General features: G+C 41.5%; 1 protein-coding gene across 15 annotated transcripts in view; it reads left to right on the top strand.

Annotated features, from left to right (window-relative positions):
* Ebf1 (EBF transcription factor 1) overlaps nucleotides 1-15,608 on the top strand; it is a 400,988-nt gene that overhangs the window by 233,197 nt on the left and 152,183 nt on the right. For all 15 annotated transcript variants that reach the window (XM_078051753.1, XM_078051755.1, XM_078051738.1 and 12 more), the window contains exon 7: nucleotides 5,011-5,092. In XM_078051753.1, coding sequence (XP_077907879.1) covers nucleotides 5,011-5,092 — 82 coding nt within the window. The remainder of the gene's footprint in view (nucleotides 1-5,010; nucleotides 5,093-15,608) is intronic.

Genomic DNA, 15,608 nt, shown 5'->3' with positions numbered 1-15,608 from the left:
CTCCTTTAAATTCTCACTAAACTTCTCAAAAGTCAGTTCTGTTCTTTTCCCCATTTTACAGATGAGAAAAGTGAGGCACAGAGAGATTAAATAATTTGTCTCAAGTCACACAATTTGTTATGCAGTCAAGCTGAGATCATAATGAGAGCTGCCCAGTGGTCCCAGGGGAGAGCTACTGTTATTGCCACATTTTATTGAGGCCACTGAGGTTCAAGGAATTGATGAAACATATCCATTTGTCTTATTGTAGCACACTCCATGGTTGTCCTTATTATAGAATGCTCCTATTTCTATCTTTCTGGAGGTCCTAGATTCTGTCTGGGTCCCAAACCAAACATTGTGTATACAGAGGCGGGTTTTTGTTGTTGTTGTTATATATCATAATGATGAGTCTGATCCTGCTGGTGAATTTGATCAATTCTCCTTTTGAAGGAGTCCAGAGTTACCTTTTGCTCTCCAGTACCTTACTAGTTGCATAGAAGCTAGCAAGCATACAGTGCTCAAGCTAAATACTGACCAGCTGTTGGCTGGTAAAATGTGATACCAATATATCATCGAATAGGAAATTTTGTCCTGCAATCTGTGTGTCTGGATCACTTAGTTCAGTGATGGACTAATGTCCTACGTCTGACTGATGAACCTAAACACAACTTTTAATACGATGTCACTTTTGGTTTTATGATTGTCACTCTCCTTAATTGAAGTGAACTGAAAAGTTCAAGAGCTCAAGTGTTGAGCTTGCGTTGGATGGGCTTTTGAAAAGGTCTCGTCACTCTGAAAAAGATCATAAACTAGAGGTCAGGATGGGGGAGTACTGTTCTCCCTCTTGTAACCACTCTGAACTACTGAACACTGTCCCATCCCCTATGTTCCTCATGCAAAATGAGATTAGGCTAAGTGTTGGTTAAGGTCACTTAGAAAGTCCTATGATTCACAGAAAACTTACACCATGACTAGTCCTGTTCGTAATCTAGGAGATTAGTTTTTTGACCGTGTCTCAGTTTTGTTGAGTCTTTGTTGTCTTGCCTTTCAGATGCGTTTGCTAATTCCCAGCATGCCTAATTGATAGGACTTCTGTGAGGATTCAGTGAGATGCTGGGGATTTAGATTCTTTGAATAATAACACACTGCACAGAGGATGATGTTACAGTGTATCAAAAGTTAACAAAAAGTATTGGTTTTCTTGCAAACTACCCCTGGAGCCCCTCAAAAAGAACACCTGAATTTAAAAGTAGTTTGATCCCAGTGGGGCTGTGTGTCCTGGAGTTTCTGAAACTCCTTGGAACTCTACAGGGTCAGTAAGGTCTTCATCCCACTGTGGGTCAGTTTTCCACCCTTGGGGTGAAGAGGTCACACTCTTTCTCCTGAAAAACACTTTATCAAACACACCGACAACACAAAATGCAGCAATTCCTTAGACAAAAGTGAGGTTTTGAGTTACAGTCACCTCCACCTTGTTAAGAGCCCCTTCAGAATCTGAGATCCTCTCTGAAGGCCAGCAGACATGCACGTGCCGTGCCCCTGGGTTTTAAACTCCTGATGCATTTAGCCCAATAAATCATCCCTCAAATTTGTGTGCCCTGTCTAACTCTGTCTCTCGGTGAGGATATTTTTAACTGCTCCTGACCCTTCTCAGTTCCTTTAAGGAAGTGTGATCCGAACGGGTCAGACACTTGGCTTCTACTTAGGGGAAAACTTTGAGAGAATTACGGAGGCTCTCCCTGGGGGAGGACTGGCTTTTCCCAAAAGAATTGGCCCTTCGGTGTGTCTTTGCCACATAAGGGCTTGTGTGAGGCCCCAGGCACCAGTTGACGGCTGTGTCTTCCCCACGACAGATGGTCAAGACTTCAATTTCAGCAAGTGATCCGCTTCGGAGGGGGTGGGCAGGGGATTCTGCCAGCAGGCCAAGTGGCGGGGCAGCCTCGGGTAATGGGGATCTGGTGTGTGCCCGGCATAGCTTTTGTGCTAACGATGGGCTGCTGACAGGCGCCTTGCCCTGCTCATCTTTTGAGGCAGAAGATCCCCTGCTCCCTTGATTCTGTTTCTCTCTGGCAGAGCTAGTGTCCTGTTTGCCTGTCTTTCAAAATCCATTTTGGCACCAGATGGGCCCCCTCTTGGTGGCTAGCAGTTGTCTGACTCGAAGATGCTAGAGGGTGTGCTGACAGCTCCTTCTAACACAACTTGAAGCTGGCTGTCGGTTCTGGGCTCAAATGGCTTAAACACACACAGGCAGCAAATATTACCAACCTCAGGGAAGCAGGCAGGGGGCCCCCGTGGAGGGAGAATGGCACTGATGTCTCCCTACATCATGTCCACTCTGCCACTATGCAAATAATCCTACTGATCATCTCTTAGTGATACCCTTATTTACTCTTAATAGTACTGTTGCTATTATCATACATTTGCTATCAGTGGTACAATTGCTACTAACATCATTACTGCACCACCTCTATTATGACTAAAACTCCAGTAGCATGATGGTTAAGAGCTATGATAGTTTTAGTAATACTAGAACTTTTAGCAGCTCTGGAGCCGCCCTGTGTAAATCGCCCTGTGTAAATTTGAACTCTAAATTCACACTGATTCACCTTTGAGCCAGTTATTTAACTTTCCTGGTTATCTTCTCATTTCTCTATGTTAAAATAGCAGAGGTTTTGTTTAGGAGGATTAAGTGGGAAGCGTGTTTGAAGCTCTTAGCAGTGTACTGAGCTCCTGGGAAGCAGCACTACGTGGAAGTCATTGTTATCATTATTGCCACCATCCCCATGCTTCCCATGTGTTAGAGGTTATCATTATCTAGGGATAAAAACCCTATTATGCCAGTTTTATAGACAAGAAAAGTTGAAGTTGAGCTTGGAAGCACCTGGCAGAGTCAGGGTGTGAATTTCATTCAGGGCATTTTTAAAGTTCATGGCTTTTCCATCACCCCACCCCAACTGTCATGTCAACATAACGGTCATCTGTCTTTTCTAAGGCCTGGGGTGGCTTTCATATGTACCTTTCTACCTAGCCATACTTGAAGGAAGCCACTAGTTTTTGCATCTCAGGTGTCCCTGGGCATAGATGGAGCACCAGTAATATGGGGGACTCCCTACCACCAGATCACCATACTAAATGATTTATGAAAATCACATGAGCTCTGTAGGATCGACTTTGGAGAGCTCAGAGGAATGGGACAGTGCAAAAGATGGCCTCAGGTCCTCTTTCAACAGAAGAGAATTTCCCAAGTCTTGAAAGAGTACTCAAGGTAGTAGCAGTGTCACCCTTCACTGGGAAGGGGGTCCTGAGTTGGATTTCTTTGCACATAGCTGGACTTCAGCTGTGTTTTTGGAGTCATTCATCTTGGATAAAAAGTGGATAGGTTTGGGCCTCTGTGGAGAGAGCCTGGAAGGAGAGATGCTGTCACTGATGGACTGTCAAAGTTTTCATAATGTTGAAAGAGCCATTTCAAGAATGATGTTGGCATTTTAAAATCTTATTCCTTTGGTTGAAAAAGTCATTGTTTCTCTTTGAAGAGTTATTCCCACACCATACTTCCATCTTGGCAGATGCTAAAAGACCAGGGAGTGGGAAGGAAGGAGGAAAGGGAAAAGGGGGATGATATTGGCCCAATTATATTATTGTACTGATTGCATGGACAATTGTGTAACAATAAATTCCAACATTATGTACAACTAGAATGCACCAATAAAAAATATGGAAAAACAAATGAAGGACCAGGGAAGAGGTGGGTTCCTCTGGGACTTTTCTTGGATTAGTATTCAGAAATTGGTTGATCTCAGTGACTCTTTGTGCAGTACACTTATGATGGAGACCTCAGGGGTGGGGGTGGGGGTTGATAGACATTGTGCTCTGAGCTAATCAAATGGGGACATCATGAAGTGATAGTTCTTCACAAGTTGCTTGGATCAAGGTGGGGATTTTAATCCAGTGTAATAATGGGAAAAATGTAAAGAAAAGAGAATTCCTCAAAAATGTAATTGACCAGTATTTTAATGCATTCTGACATTTTTTGAAAATCTTTGGTCCTGAAATTCATAGGTATATCTAGGTCTAAAAGTAAAATGGATTGCAGAACTTAGATGACTATAAAAATCTTTCTCCACCTGAAACAGAGAAGAGAGTGGGGTTTGCCTGTAGGTTGCCAACATGAATGTGCATTCTTTAATACTTGCTGCCTTCATGGAATTTAACAACTATGATGGTTATATAAGAAATAACTCAGAAAATTACTGGGTGACCATGTAATGTATCACCCATAACAGGAAGTTTCTGAGCATTAAAACAGGTGCTATTAATACTTATGCCAGTAGAGCTGGGATTTTTCTTGCCAAATTAGACCCTTTGGTCATTTTACCAATTAAAATCCAGGGATTTCACTGTAGAACCAATTCAGAAACCGAGGTAGCAGGAGTCAGGAAGCTCCTTAGTCCATCACAAATAGCTTTTGTCTACAGCTGGCAGTATAAGAAAAACATTCAGGAGATACTTGAGAAGTTAAAGGAGCTCAGTCAGTATGTGAGTTCTATCCACTTTGGGATACAACTAATTAGGACGTTTTAATTGGAGATGCTGGGATGAAGTGTTCACCATATCCTTGCATTCATCCTGCACGTATTTTGCTGTTCCTCATCTGTGAATTTAAAAGGTTTAAATTACATGTTGTGTTCAGGGACTATGAGAATTCTCCACCAATTAGATCCTCTTGGAACCTCCCTTAAATTATGGTGAAGAACTTCTCCCACACGAGTGAAACTACTTCCTTGGGGACTCACTTCTTTTGAGAGATCTGCTGGCAGTATCCAGGGTGTTCCCTTCATCAAGAAGGTCCAGCTGGGATCCATAACAAAAGATGAGTGCCCAAGTAAAATCCTGGTTGTGACATCATTCTGAATATTTCAGAAAATGAGTAAAATCAATAGAAAACACGACCCAGAAGCAACTCCCTTACTTTTTTGCCCCCCCGTATCAGAACTGAAATTCTAATCATGATGATTTGTTTCTTCACAGGTTCTTCTTGAAATTTTTTCTCAAATGCAACCAGAATTGCCTAAAGAATGCGGGAAACCCTCGTGACATGCGGAGATTCCAGGTGCGTTGACCTTATCGGTCTTAAATCTTATTAATGACATGAATATTGGGAGAGGGTGAGAGCCGAAGATTCAGAGTCTAGCTGTCTCCCAAGAGGAGAGGTGAAGAGCAGGTGGGGCCCTTGGTCCCCAGGTGTCTGTAGTCTAGAGTTTTTTTCATCTGCCAAGAATTGGGGCTGTTCCACCTGCGTTCTCTGGTGCAGATGGTGGTACCCTCAGAGCTGGGTTAGGACTCCATGCAAAACACACACGGATTCAGGAAAGTATATAGATATGATACATTCTAACCCCTAAATTTTATAAGTAGAAAACCAGTAAATAAAAATAAAGAATAAAATTGGTAAAGTTTTCTTTGTTACAGTTACAGTCCCCTTTTCCTTCTATCTTTCAAACTTGGAAAGTTAGCAGGAGTTGCCTATTATAAATGGAACCCCTAAGAAACTAGGTGTCTAGAGCAGAAAGGGTGATAACTCAGTTCTATTTCAGAAATGTCTTTGCCCAGCAGATATAAATCTCCTCAAGCCTCAGTCAGATCTGCCACCACCTCACAGAATTTGCATTTATGAAAGGGCAAAGAAGCCAAAATAAATGAGTTAACTACAAGGAAACAACATGGTACTTGGGCTTTCAGAAAGGTTGCTGAATTCTAGACACCGTGCTTCTCTGGCTTGAAATTGCTGAGCACCCTCTGGGGATCTTGTTAAAATGTTGATTGAGGTCTAGGGTGGGGTTGGAAGTCTATGTTTCTAACAGGCTCCCAGGTGATGCCAGAACCATGGACCTCAGTTCCAGTAGCTAAGTTACAGACCCTTGTGTTGCTCTCCATCTAATTTTATGGGTAACTTGTTTCCATGTTCAATGTTAGTTTCCTCATCAGAGTAATGACCCATACATCGTGTGTGCTTATTCACTCCATCGGAGAAATAATACGATGTCTGAAGTGTGCCCTTATGTCCATTTAGTCAGCTTTAAATGTAGATGGCAAGGTACTCTCTCTCTGAGAGACTCTTGGAAAAATTTAGCTACACATTCTCTAATGGGAGAAAGGGAGGGTTTTGAACATTGACTGCATCTGTCAATATCTCTTAGATGTTTTTAGGAGGTGAGACTTACTAGTCTCATTTAAGAACATATACAATAAAAGGCATTCTTCCCTGAAATTCTGAAGGATTTCTGTAAAGTAATTTTGGCCTCACTACCTTTTGTTTTGGCAGATAAATGAAGAGAATCCAAAGATTCCTGGTTTCTCAGAAAAATGTTTCCCTAACCCTAACCCTAACCTTGACCCTGTTAGTAAACTGAGGTGCCTCTGGTTCACACAGAGGACATTTTGTGCTGTGCTGGAATTAGCTTTGCGATTAAGCTAGTGAAACCATACATGTGTTGCTACGTCTTGCTACTTGAGGTTGAGTTTTAGGGTATGCTGTTTTGTATTTTGCTTTGGTCTTGAGTGAGCCATGTAAGTCATTTTTTTTTTAATTTTAAAAAAATTGTTTTTGTAGTTGAAGATGGAAAGCATGCCTTTATTTTATTTATTTTTGTACGCCATGCTAAGGATAAAACCTAGTGGCTCACACATGCTAGGCAAGTGCTCTGCCACTGAGCCCCAGCCCAAGCCCCATATAGCTCTTTTGATGGAGCTAGAGTTAGGAACATATCATCATAGTTACATATCATCTAGTTTCAAAATAATGTATTCTAATAAACATGTATAATGCTCATGAATCCAAAGATCAACTTTCCTGTACTTCTCAGGGCAGCAGAATTGGATGGCCTTTGGTAACATTGAAGACCCAAAAGAGCATTTGCAAAGAACTTTGTAGGACCTGCTAAGAAGATGGTCTACAAGCCTTGAGTTATAAGAATATATCTTTCTCACAGGATGCGAAGCCAATTCAGTCTGCTCTTTTTGAGTGATTAGAAAGTTTTATTTTTGCACATTAAATAGTTATTCTTTGCTTAGTAGAGGGCTATTGAAATGAGGAGGCACAAGTTATATTTCTGGAAATTTCTTGTAATCTTTCAGGGGCTCAAAATTCTTAGTTTTAATATGAAGTTGGAAGGATGATTCTGCTTATTTCACTACATCTAAAAGAAAGAAAACATTTTGCATACATAAGTAATTTGTAAGTGATAAAATATAAATGTAAGCCTTTGGAGAAAAATCTTTGTAATAAACCAATGACATGTTATTATTAATGCAGTCCAGAGTTTCTTAACCTGGGCACAGTAACATTTCAGACTGGACAGTTCTCTTCAGGGAGCGTGTTGTCTTGTGCGATGAGGGAGGTTTGGCAGTGTAACTGGCTTTTACTTATTAGACAACAGTAGAGAATAGCCCCCTTCCCCAAGTATGAACACCAAAATGTCTTCTTATGTTACTAAATATACCCTGGTGGGGGACAGAGAGGCAAAATGTCCTATACCTGATGACTTCTGACCAGCTCTTTCTGGAGATCCTGCTAGAGTCTCAGAGAATGCATCCTTTGATTAGCTCCGAGATCTGCCTGATACAAGGTCCACACTGACCTTCAGATAAGTCTGATTTATTTGAAACTTGCAAAGCTCTTGCCTCTGATTCCTAAACAACCCCTAGACAGACCTTTCTTCCTAGGATCAGCTACCTTGGAGTCAGCTCTTGAGCTGAAGACGAGCTGAGCCTCTCCCTGTAAGTCTTGATGAATTCCTTATTAGATCTCAGGTTCAACTTGCTCTCTTTACCTCCCCCTCCTTTACCTTCCAGGAGGGAAAAGAGAAACCTTTGGCAGGATGAACATCAACTCATTTTATATTGTATCTCTTTACATTGACACATTTCTTCACTTATTATTTTTACTCAAGTAGCACTTGCTCTTTTACATGTGGACATGTGATATTTCTACTATCAGAGAATGGTCGAATTGCCTCAAGACAGGCAAAACTTTAAAATCCCTCATCCAGGCAACATTTTCCTCCAATCACTTTTCTTCCTTGACTCTTTCCTTCTACCTTCTTCTCATCATTTCACGTGGTGGCCACTCACTCCATCCTTCTGGGATCTCTTTTCCCTTGCATTCTAGGTCATCATTCACCATCCTCAACCCCCTCCGAGGGATGCTCTTTGCCTTCCTGTGAGTACTGGCGATCTCCAGGTTTTCTTTGGGGGTCCAGTCCTCTCCTCGTGTTACAGGCTCGCCTAAGCATCTTTTCCACTCCTGGCCTCCTAACTGCTATTTGTGCAGTGAGGACTCCGGAATGAGGGGCTCTGAGACCTGGCACCCAGGTTCAGGTCTAGCTTTCCAGATGTGTGTTGGAGTTCAGTTCGTAAGCCCCAAACTGAATTCAGAGTCATCCTCATTTTTTAATTTTTTATTTTTCTGAATCCATATGAAGCCGGCTTCTCTTCCCCATGTCACTGCATTAGGTCCAATCCTAACTGCATGATGCACGGGGCATATGACTGCTGATGTAAGTGCCTACGTTCAATGTGCTCCATATACTTGTGTCCATGTGTCCGCCTCAATGTACATTCACGGACATCAGTGGTGATGATGAAGATAACATTTCTTAAGGACTTATTTTGTGAGAGATGCTATGTGAAGCATTTTATGTGAGTTCTGATTATCTTCATAGTATCCCTGTTAAGAACATGCAAATATGAATTACTCCCATTTAATAAATGAGAAAGCGGGCTTAGAGCAGTTAAGCAGTTTGCCCAAAGCTATGAACCTACTCAGTGGTGAGGCGGTGGTGCAGCCCAGGCCAGCTGACCCACTCAGTTATTACCTGGTGCTTAGGAACAATAAAGAAATTTTCCAGAGTTGTAGGAGGATCCCTGTGGGCGATATGGGCTCCACCCAGGAGCCATGGGACTACCTACAATTCAATGCCAGGATCCCAGGAAACCTAGAGAGGGGCTTTCAAAGGGCATTTGCCCTAATGGAGTCTCAAGATACCATCTGTATGAGGGACATTGAAATAGCCCCAGCTGAGGTGGGGTGGGGTTGCCCAGAAGGGGAAGGGCCTGCACATTGTTCCAGAAGGGAGCTGCAGCATGGGTCACTTTATATCTGAAGGAACTTTAGAGACAGGAGTTCATCTGAGGTCAGCAGCAGCCAGCTTCACCTCACTGGGGAGGTTTGGGCCAGTTCTCCATGAGGCCTGAGCAAAGCAGCCTCAGACACTGCAGAGTGCTCTGCTGTCCCAAGTCTCAGGACAGAACAGAGGGAAAGGTAGCCTTCTCTGCAGCCGTCACAGCTGACAGCTGACAGATGTGTCATGATGACACTGGAGGAAGGCTTCTTAGGAACAGGGCAAATCATTTCCGTCACTTTCCTCACAGCCCGGGAATTGGGAAACTGATTCCAAATATTTTTGTTGCCTTTGAGGGAGAGTGAGAGACTTTCTTTTTGTCATGAAACAAACAAACTAACAAACAAAAAACCAAAAACACTCTGGATTACTCTATACATCTCAATGTGGCTTTTACCAGTGATACTGAAAACCCGAGTCCTGCAGACATCAGATGGAAAACACCCTCCGTCGCCTATTAAGTGGCTGTTCTTCTCTCCACGTATTCTGTATGCGTCCCAGGCCAGCCTGATCTTCACACGGCAATGCCAGAGCGTGTCTCCTCTGAGCAGCAATCAGGGGCCTGTGTAGGTGACTGAGGAGGACAGAAGAAAGGTTGTTGATCCCCTGACATGTAAAGACATTCTGTCAAGCAAACTCAGCCTCACAGCGCCTGGGCTTCTGGTGTGTAAACAGAGACTGCTTAATTACACAGGTCATGTCAATTACTGTGACCTGAGTGTTTTCAAGAAATTAATCACTTTCCGCAGAGCCCGGCGGTGTTCATACTTTAAGGCATTATGGCATAAACCTTGTAGAAAATCTGGTATGATCTTTTTTTTTTTTTTTTAATTTCTAATGGATGTTTTTTTTTTAAATCCCTAGACTGTGATTAGGGCGACAAACTGGCTTAAATACAACAGTTGGATACAGGCTTCCTTCAGTTCTTGTTGGTGTGGGGAAGGGTAGAGGCAGGAGAGCAGGTGAAGTTGGGGATGGAAACAGCCATGACACAGGGAGAAATTTGGTGCGACTCAAGGAGCCTGTTTCTTCATCTTGACACTAAAAAGATGCTAATGTCAGTGGACTGGGTAAAAATCACAGGTCTGGGTTTTAACTGACATGAGCCAGACAATTCAAGGTGAAGAATTAAATTCTTATCCATAGCCTTCCTTGTTTGGACTGGCAGAATGAGGATAGTGAGTGGAGGGACAAGAATTGGATTCTATTTGTCATCATGGTGTAGATACCAGGATACTTGGAGACTATGAAGTAAAGCATAGATTTCCAAATTTATCATCTCTGTTCTACAAAGTTTTTCCATCACTTGTAAATCTGTGTTCATATATAAATGCTTCATCTATGACAACAGTATATATGAATATAGAAGTAATATGTACTTGTGCATGCATGAATGCATGCACTTTATAGTATTGAAATACTATAAAGTCTATTGTCACGAACAAGAAAAAGTCTTTGCCATAATGAAACCTCTGTTTCAGTTGGGGTCCATTTTTAAGGATAATATCAGCTGCTATAATAAGTAGACCAAAGAATATATTAATGGCTCACATAGAAGGTTATTTCTTGCTTAGATAATGGTAAGTGGCAGTTGATCCTGCCTCAATAAGTAGATCTGGCCTTCAAGTGATCTGGGGACCTGGGATCTTGTATGTCTCTCTCCCCTGAAGCCTTTCTGTCTTCACTGAGCGAGCTGAAGGGTGAAGGGTCCATAAAGGGGGAACATGAACATCTTAAAAACCTTGGCTTAGAATTGGTCCTTGTCAAACCTGCTCACCTTCCATTGGCTGGAAGTCAGTCACAAGGCCACCTACATCCCCAGAGAGGCCTGCTGACATCTCCTTGAGTGGCACAAGAAGACAAAAGGAATGTCTTAGGAATAATTTCCATCAGGGGCCACAATGAAGACATGTAAAAACGAATAATTACAAATAACCAGAAATTGTAATTATTGCTATGAAGAAAATTAAGCAAGATATCAGGAAAGAGAAAAAAATTGTGGGAAGGGAGAGAAGCTACTGTCTAAGCTCAGTACTATCAGCTTAGGAGTATAGTTGATCCTTCATATCCAGATGTTCTGCACCTGCCGATTCAACCAATCAGAGGTGGAAAATTTTTGGAAAAAAAATCTGCATCTGTATTGAACATGTGTAGTTTTTTTGTCATTATTATCTAAATACTGGTGTACAACAACTATTTATGTAGCATTCACACTGTACTACGTGTTATAATCTAGAGATTACTTAAAGTATATGGGAGAATATGTGTAGTTTAGATGCAAATACCTCTTTCTACATAGGGATTGAACATCCATGGGAGAGATTTTTGGAACCAATTCCCCACAGATACCAAGGAACAACTATAAATCATGATGACAAGAGTCAGAAAGGGTTTTGAGCAGAGGGAACAGCCTACTCAAACTCATGTTTATCCGAGGTGACAAGCAATCTTCTTTCACTTAGTCTTGGACAGGAGATAGAAGAATCCATCAGGTTATTCATCCTAAGTTTCCACTTAAAATGTGTTTTTCTTTTAAAAAATGACAACATGGATAATGACCTCATGATTATTTTTTTCTTCTTCTTAATTAGTTGTAGAAACTTTGGAGAATTTGGGTGTGTGTGTGTGTGTGTGTGTGTGTGTGTGAAGAGACATGATATCCCTAAATAAACATGTTGTAGAGTATGATTAGGAAATTCTTAAAACACATGGCTAGCCTCTACCATTTCAGTCTGCTGTTTAAAGGCAATTACATAAGGAGGGAATCCAGTCTCCTCTTCCCTCTTCTTCCCCACAGTCCCCCACCCTCTGTCTTGGATGTACTTATATTGTTTTGACAAGCAGCACATCTTGCAATTAAATTCTTTACCAACAGAATGCTAGGGGCCTGAGCGGCTTTCACTCTCTTCATACAGAATAATTTCAAGATGTGCCATGCTGATTAATTATACTGAAAGCAGCCCTAATGATAGTTTCAGAATACAGGATTAATTCGCATAACGTAGTAAATACAAATGGTGAATTTTCAACTCGATATATTAAACCATTACAGCTTATTGGGCAAATATGTATCTTGGCACGAGCCTTATGCTGAGTCTTGGCAGAAGGTCTCCATCACTGAGAAGGGATCCTCATGAATGGCATTGAGGAGGGGCAGCCCTGCACTTTGTGGAATCGTATTCTCACGTAAAGTACGGCTGCCTTTGAAGAAATGTACAATACATTAACTAATAGATGCAAAGTGTTTGATGGGATTGGCGATTGCCAATGCAGGTTGGTTCTGTGGATGCTTTTAGTTACTGAGACTTTTCAGTAAGAGGTATTCTTATATATTTTTAAATTTTTTTGAGTTATCATTTATGAAGCTCTTGATCTATGTCAGACACCATACCTTGTGGCACATATATAATTGTCCTTGTTTTCCTGACACTTTTTCTCTTATTCACTTTGCTCAGTCAAGCCCATTGGGATTCCATCTTTTCCTTCATTTGTTTTTCCTTAAATACCCCCACTCCTGTGTCCCCAGTGATGACTAAAATCCTGGTCATCCACTTGCTCTTTGCTGCTTCTCTAGTAGGCAGATAGTGCCTGGCACACAGTTGACACATAGTTCATTCCTGTGATTAGTGACTTAATCACTGAGCCACATCCCCAGCCCTCTGAGATATTTTATTTAGAGACAGGGTCTTGCTGATTTGCTTAGGACCTTGCTAAGTTGCTGAGGCTGGCTTTGGACTTGTAATCCTCCTGCCTCAGACTCCTTAGCTGCTGGGATGACAGGTGTGTGACACTGTGCATGGAAACGTGGCGATTCTGTGTTTAGCTCACTTCTACTTGAAATGACCAACAAGGACACACAAACAGAGGACATCAGTCAAATACACCAATGACACCATCGAAAGTCATCAAATGATCCCGGTCCACTGTGGGAGGAGTGAGGTTTACATAATGGATGGGATTTTCATATTTAGCATGTGTCACATTCTGGAGACGGAAGTGACGTCTAGCTTCCAATTGACTAAATATTTTAACACAAGAACCTCTTGTCTTCCTTCTAAGAAAAGAGAGGGTTTCGCCTTGAGTCTTAAATGCGGATTTCATTCAGTTCGCCACTGCCTACTCTGACAGTTCCACTCTGCTACATCCTGTAGGTTCACGCGTCCTCCATAATTTTTAATGAGTTATTTGGGGTCTTTCAACCAGACAGAAACTAGCAATCAGGCACGTTTCAGAGAATATCTCATTCCACATCATTCAAGGATATTTTAAAGGACAAAGTTAATGAAGACCTAACTGCTGCAGACCATTTTTATGTAAATAATACTTAAACTGTAGTCAGCCACTTGGACACCGTAGGTTTGTACTGAGAGATACCAGGAGGATCCAGATGGCAGCCTCGCTTAAGCCAGGCCTGTGCGCGGAGAGGCCGGGGGCTGGTGTGGGTGAGAACTGGACCAGGAATTGGAGCTTTCCCTGTTGGCACTGTCTCTGCTCCTAATTTGTCCTATGGGGTTGAGGATGTTTTAAAACCTCTCAGGCCTTCGTTTTCCAAGCTGTAAAAGGAGGTGTTGCACAAATTTGTAATGTTAGAACTACTGAGGACTCCTTTTATCATTTTTTTTTTCCCTAGGAACCTCATGTGATGACATATTTTTTCAATCTAATTGCCTTTATGGAGTAAGAATCACACTCTCTACTTTAAAATCATTCAAAGCCCTGTACAGCTGCCAGGGCAGAGCTTCTCATATGGATGCTATAGCCTGAGTTCCCATATGGAGTTGATAGGGCCCCCGAGAAGCAAAGTTACTGGATGCTTTAGTGCGCAACCTTATTTTGGATGCGTTTGGGATTCCCCTGCCTGCCACGTTGTCCCCCTCTGTACGTTCGAGAACTCTTATTTGGGAGCCACTAGATTAGTTGGATTCTTGAGTCTCTTGTGTCTCTGCCATTTGATGGTCCATAAGAAAGTGGTTCAGTAGACAAGCAGGGTGTAGATTGTGGGTGGTTGAGGGTAGAAGATGAGTCTTTTTTTTTTTTCCTTTTGAGATGGGTCTTGTTTAGTAGCTAAATCTGGCCTCTAACTTATGATAATCCTGCCTCAGCCTCCCAAGAAGCTTGGATTATAGGTACATGTCACCATACTCAGTTAATAAGTGTTTTGGGGAAATATATATATTAAGTTTACATAAAAATAAGTGGGAAGTATATGAGAATTCTCATGTGGATCCATAAAGCCTCCTCCTCAACTTCCCCTATAATTAATACCTTGCCTTGGTGTGATACATTGGTTACCACTAATATGCCAATATGGACACATGTCTGTTAACCAACTCCGTAGTTTCTATTAGACTTTACTCTGTTGTGGGGTCCGCAGGTTTAGACAGTTATGTTATACAATCATCATTACCCTCTTATACAAAATAGTTTCACTGCCCTCAAAATCTTGTGTTCTCCAACTGTTCATACGGGCAACCACGGGTCTCTTTTCTGCCTCCACGGTTCTGCTTTATGCAGAATGTCATTCAGTCAGAATCACACAGTATACAGTCCCTTCAGATTGACTTTCTATTTTTTTTCCAGTTAATAATATGCATTTAAGATTCCTCTATGCCTTTTTGTGGCTTGACAGCTCATTTCTTTTTATCACTAAATGATATTCCATTGTGTGGATTGCCAGTTTGTTTATCCATTCACCCTTTGAAGGACATCTGGGTTGCTGATGCCTTATATTTAGTTGAATTTTTTATTGATGTAATTGTAGATTCGCATGCAATCATAAGAAGTAATGGAGAGATTCCCATGTATATCTTAACCAGTCTCCTTCAATAGTAATCTAATTTTTGCAAAATCTTGGTACACTACTACAACCAGGATATGAACCCTGATAAAATCCATCCATTTTATTCAAATTTCCCTTACCCTTGAGTTGTACTCATTTGTGTGGGTGTATATATATATATATATTTCTGTAAAATTGTATAGGTTTTTAAATTCACCACTAGAATCAATATATTGAGTATTTCTAACACCACAATGTTCCCTCCTCTTTTCCTTGTAGCCTACCCACACTCACCTTCTCTCTGTGTCCAAATTTTTTCTTCTGAGACACTGGGGATTACAGATTCAACATATGAACAGGGGTTAAGAGGGACAGTTTAGCCAGTAGCATGCAGTAGGGAACCTCTTGGAACTGTTCTTTTTAACTTTGCATAATTCTCTGGAGAATAAAACAGGTGGATCAATAGTGTGTTCCTTTTCATGGCTGAGTACTGTTCTATGGGATGGCCCTTAAAGCCTTTTTCCCTCATGTACTTCAAGTTACTATTTTCAAAACTTTATTATCAGAGTCCCTGGATTAATGCAGAAATAAAGCAAGATGAAATTAGAGGTAAGAAAGGAAACAGAACTGCATATTGGCACAGTTACACGGGAAAATCATTTGGCCTT

The sequence above is a fragment of the Ictidomys tridecemlineatus genome, chromosome 1 (assembly GCF_052094955.1).
Source record: "Ictidomys tridecemlineatus isolate mIctTri1 chromosome 1, mIctTri1.hap1, whole genome shotgun sequence".
Lineage (NCBI taxonomy): Eukaryota > Metazoa > Chordata > Mammalia > Rodentia > Sciuridae > Ictidomys > Ictidomys tridecemlineatus.
This window is presented reverse-complemented; position numbering and strand designations above follow the sequence as displayed.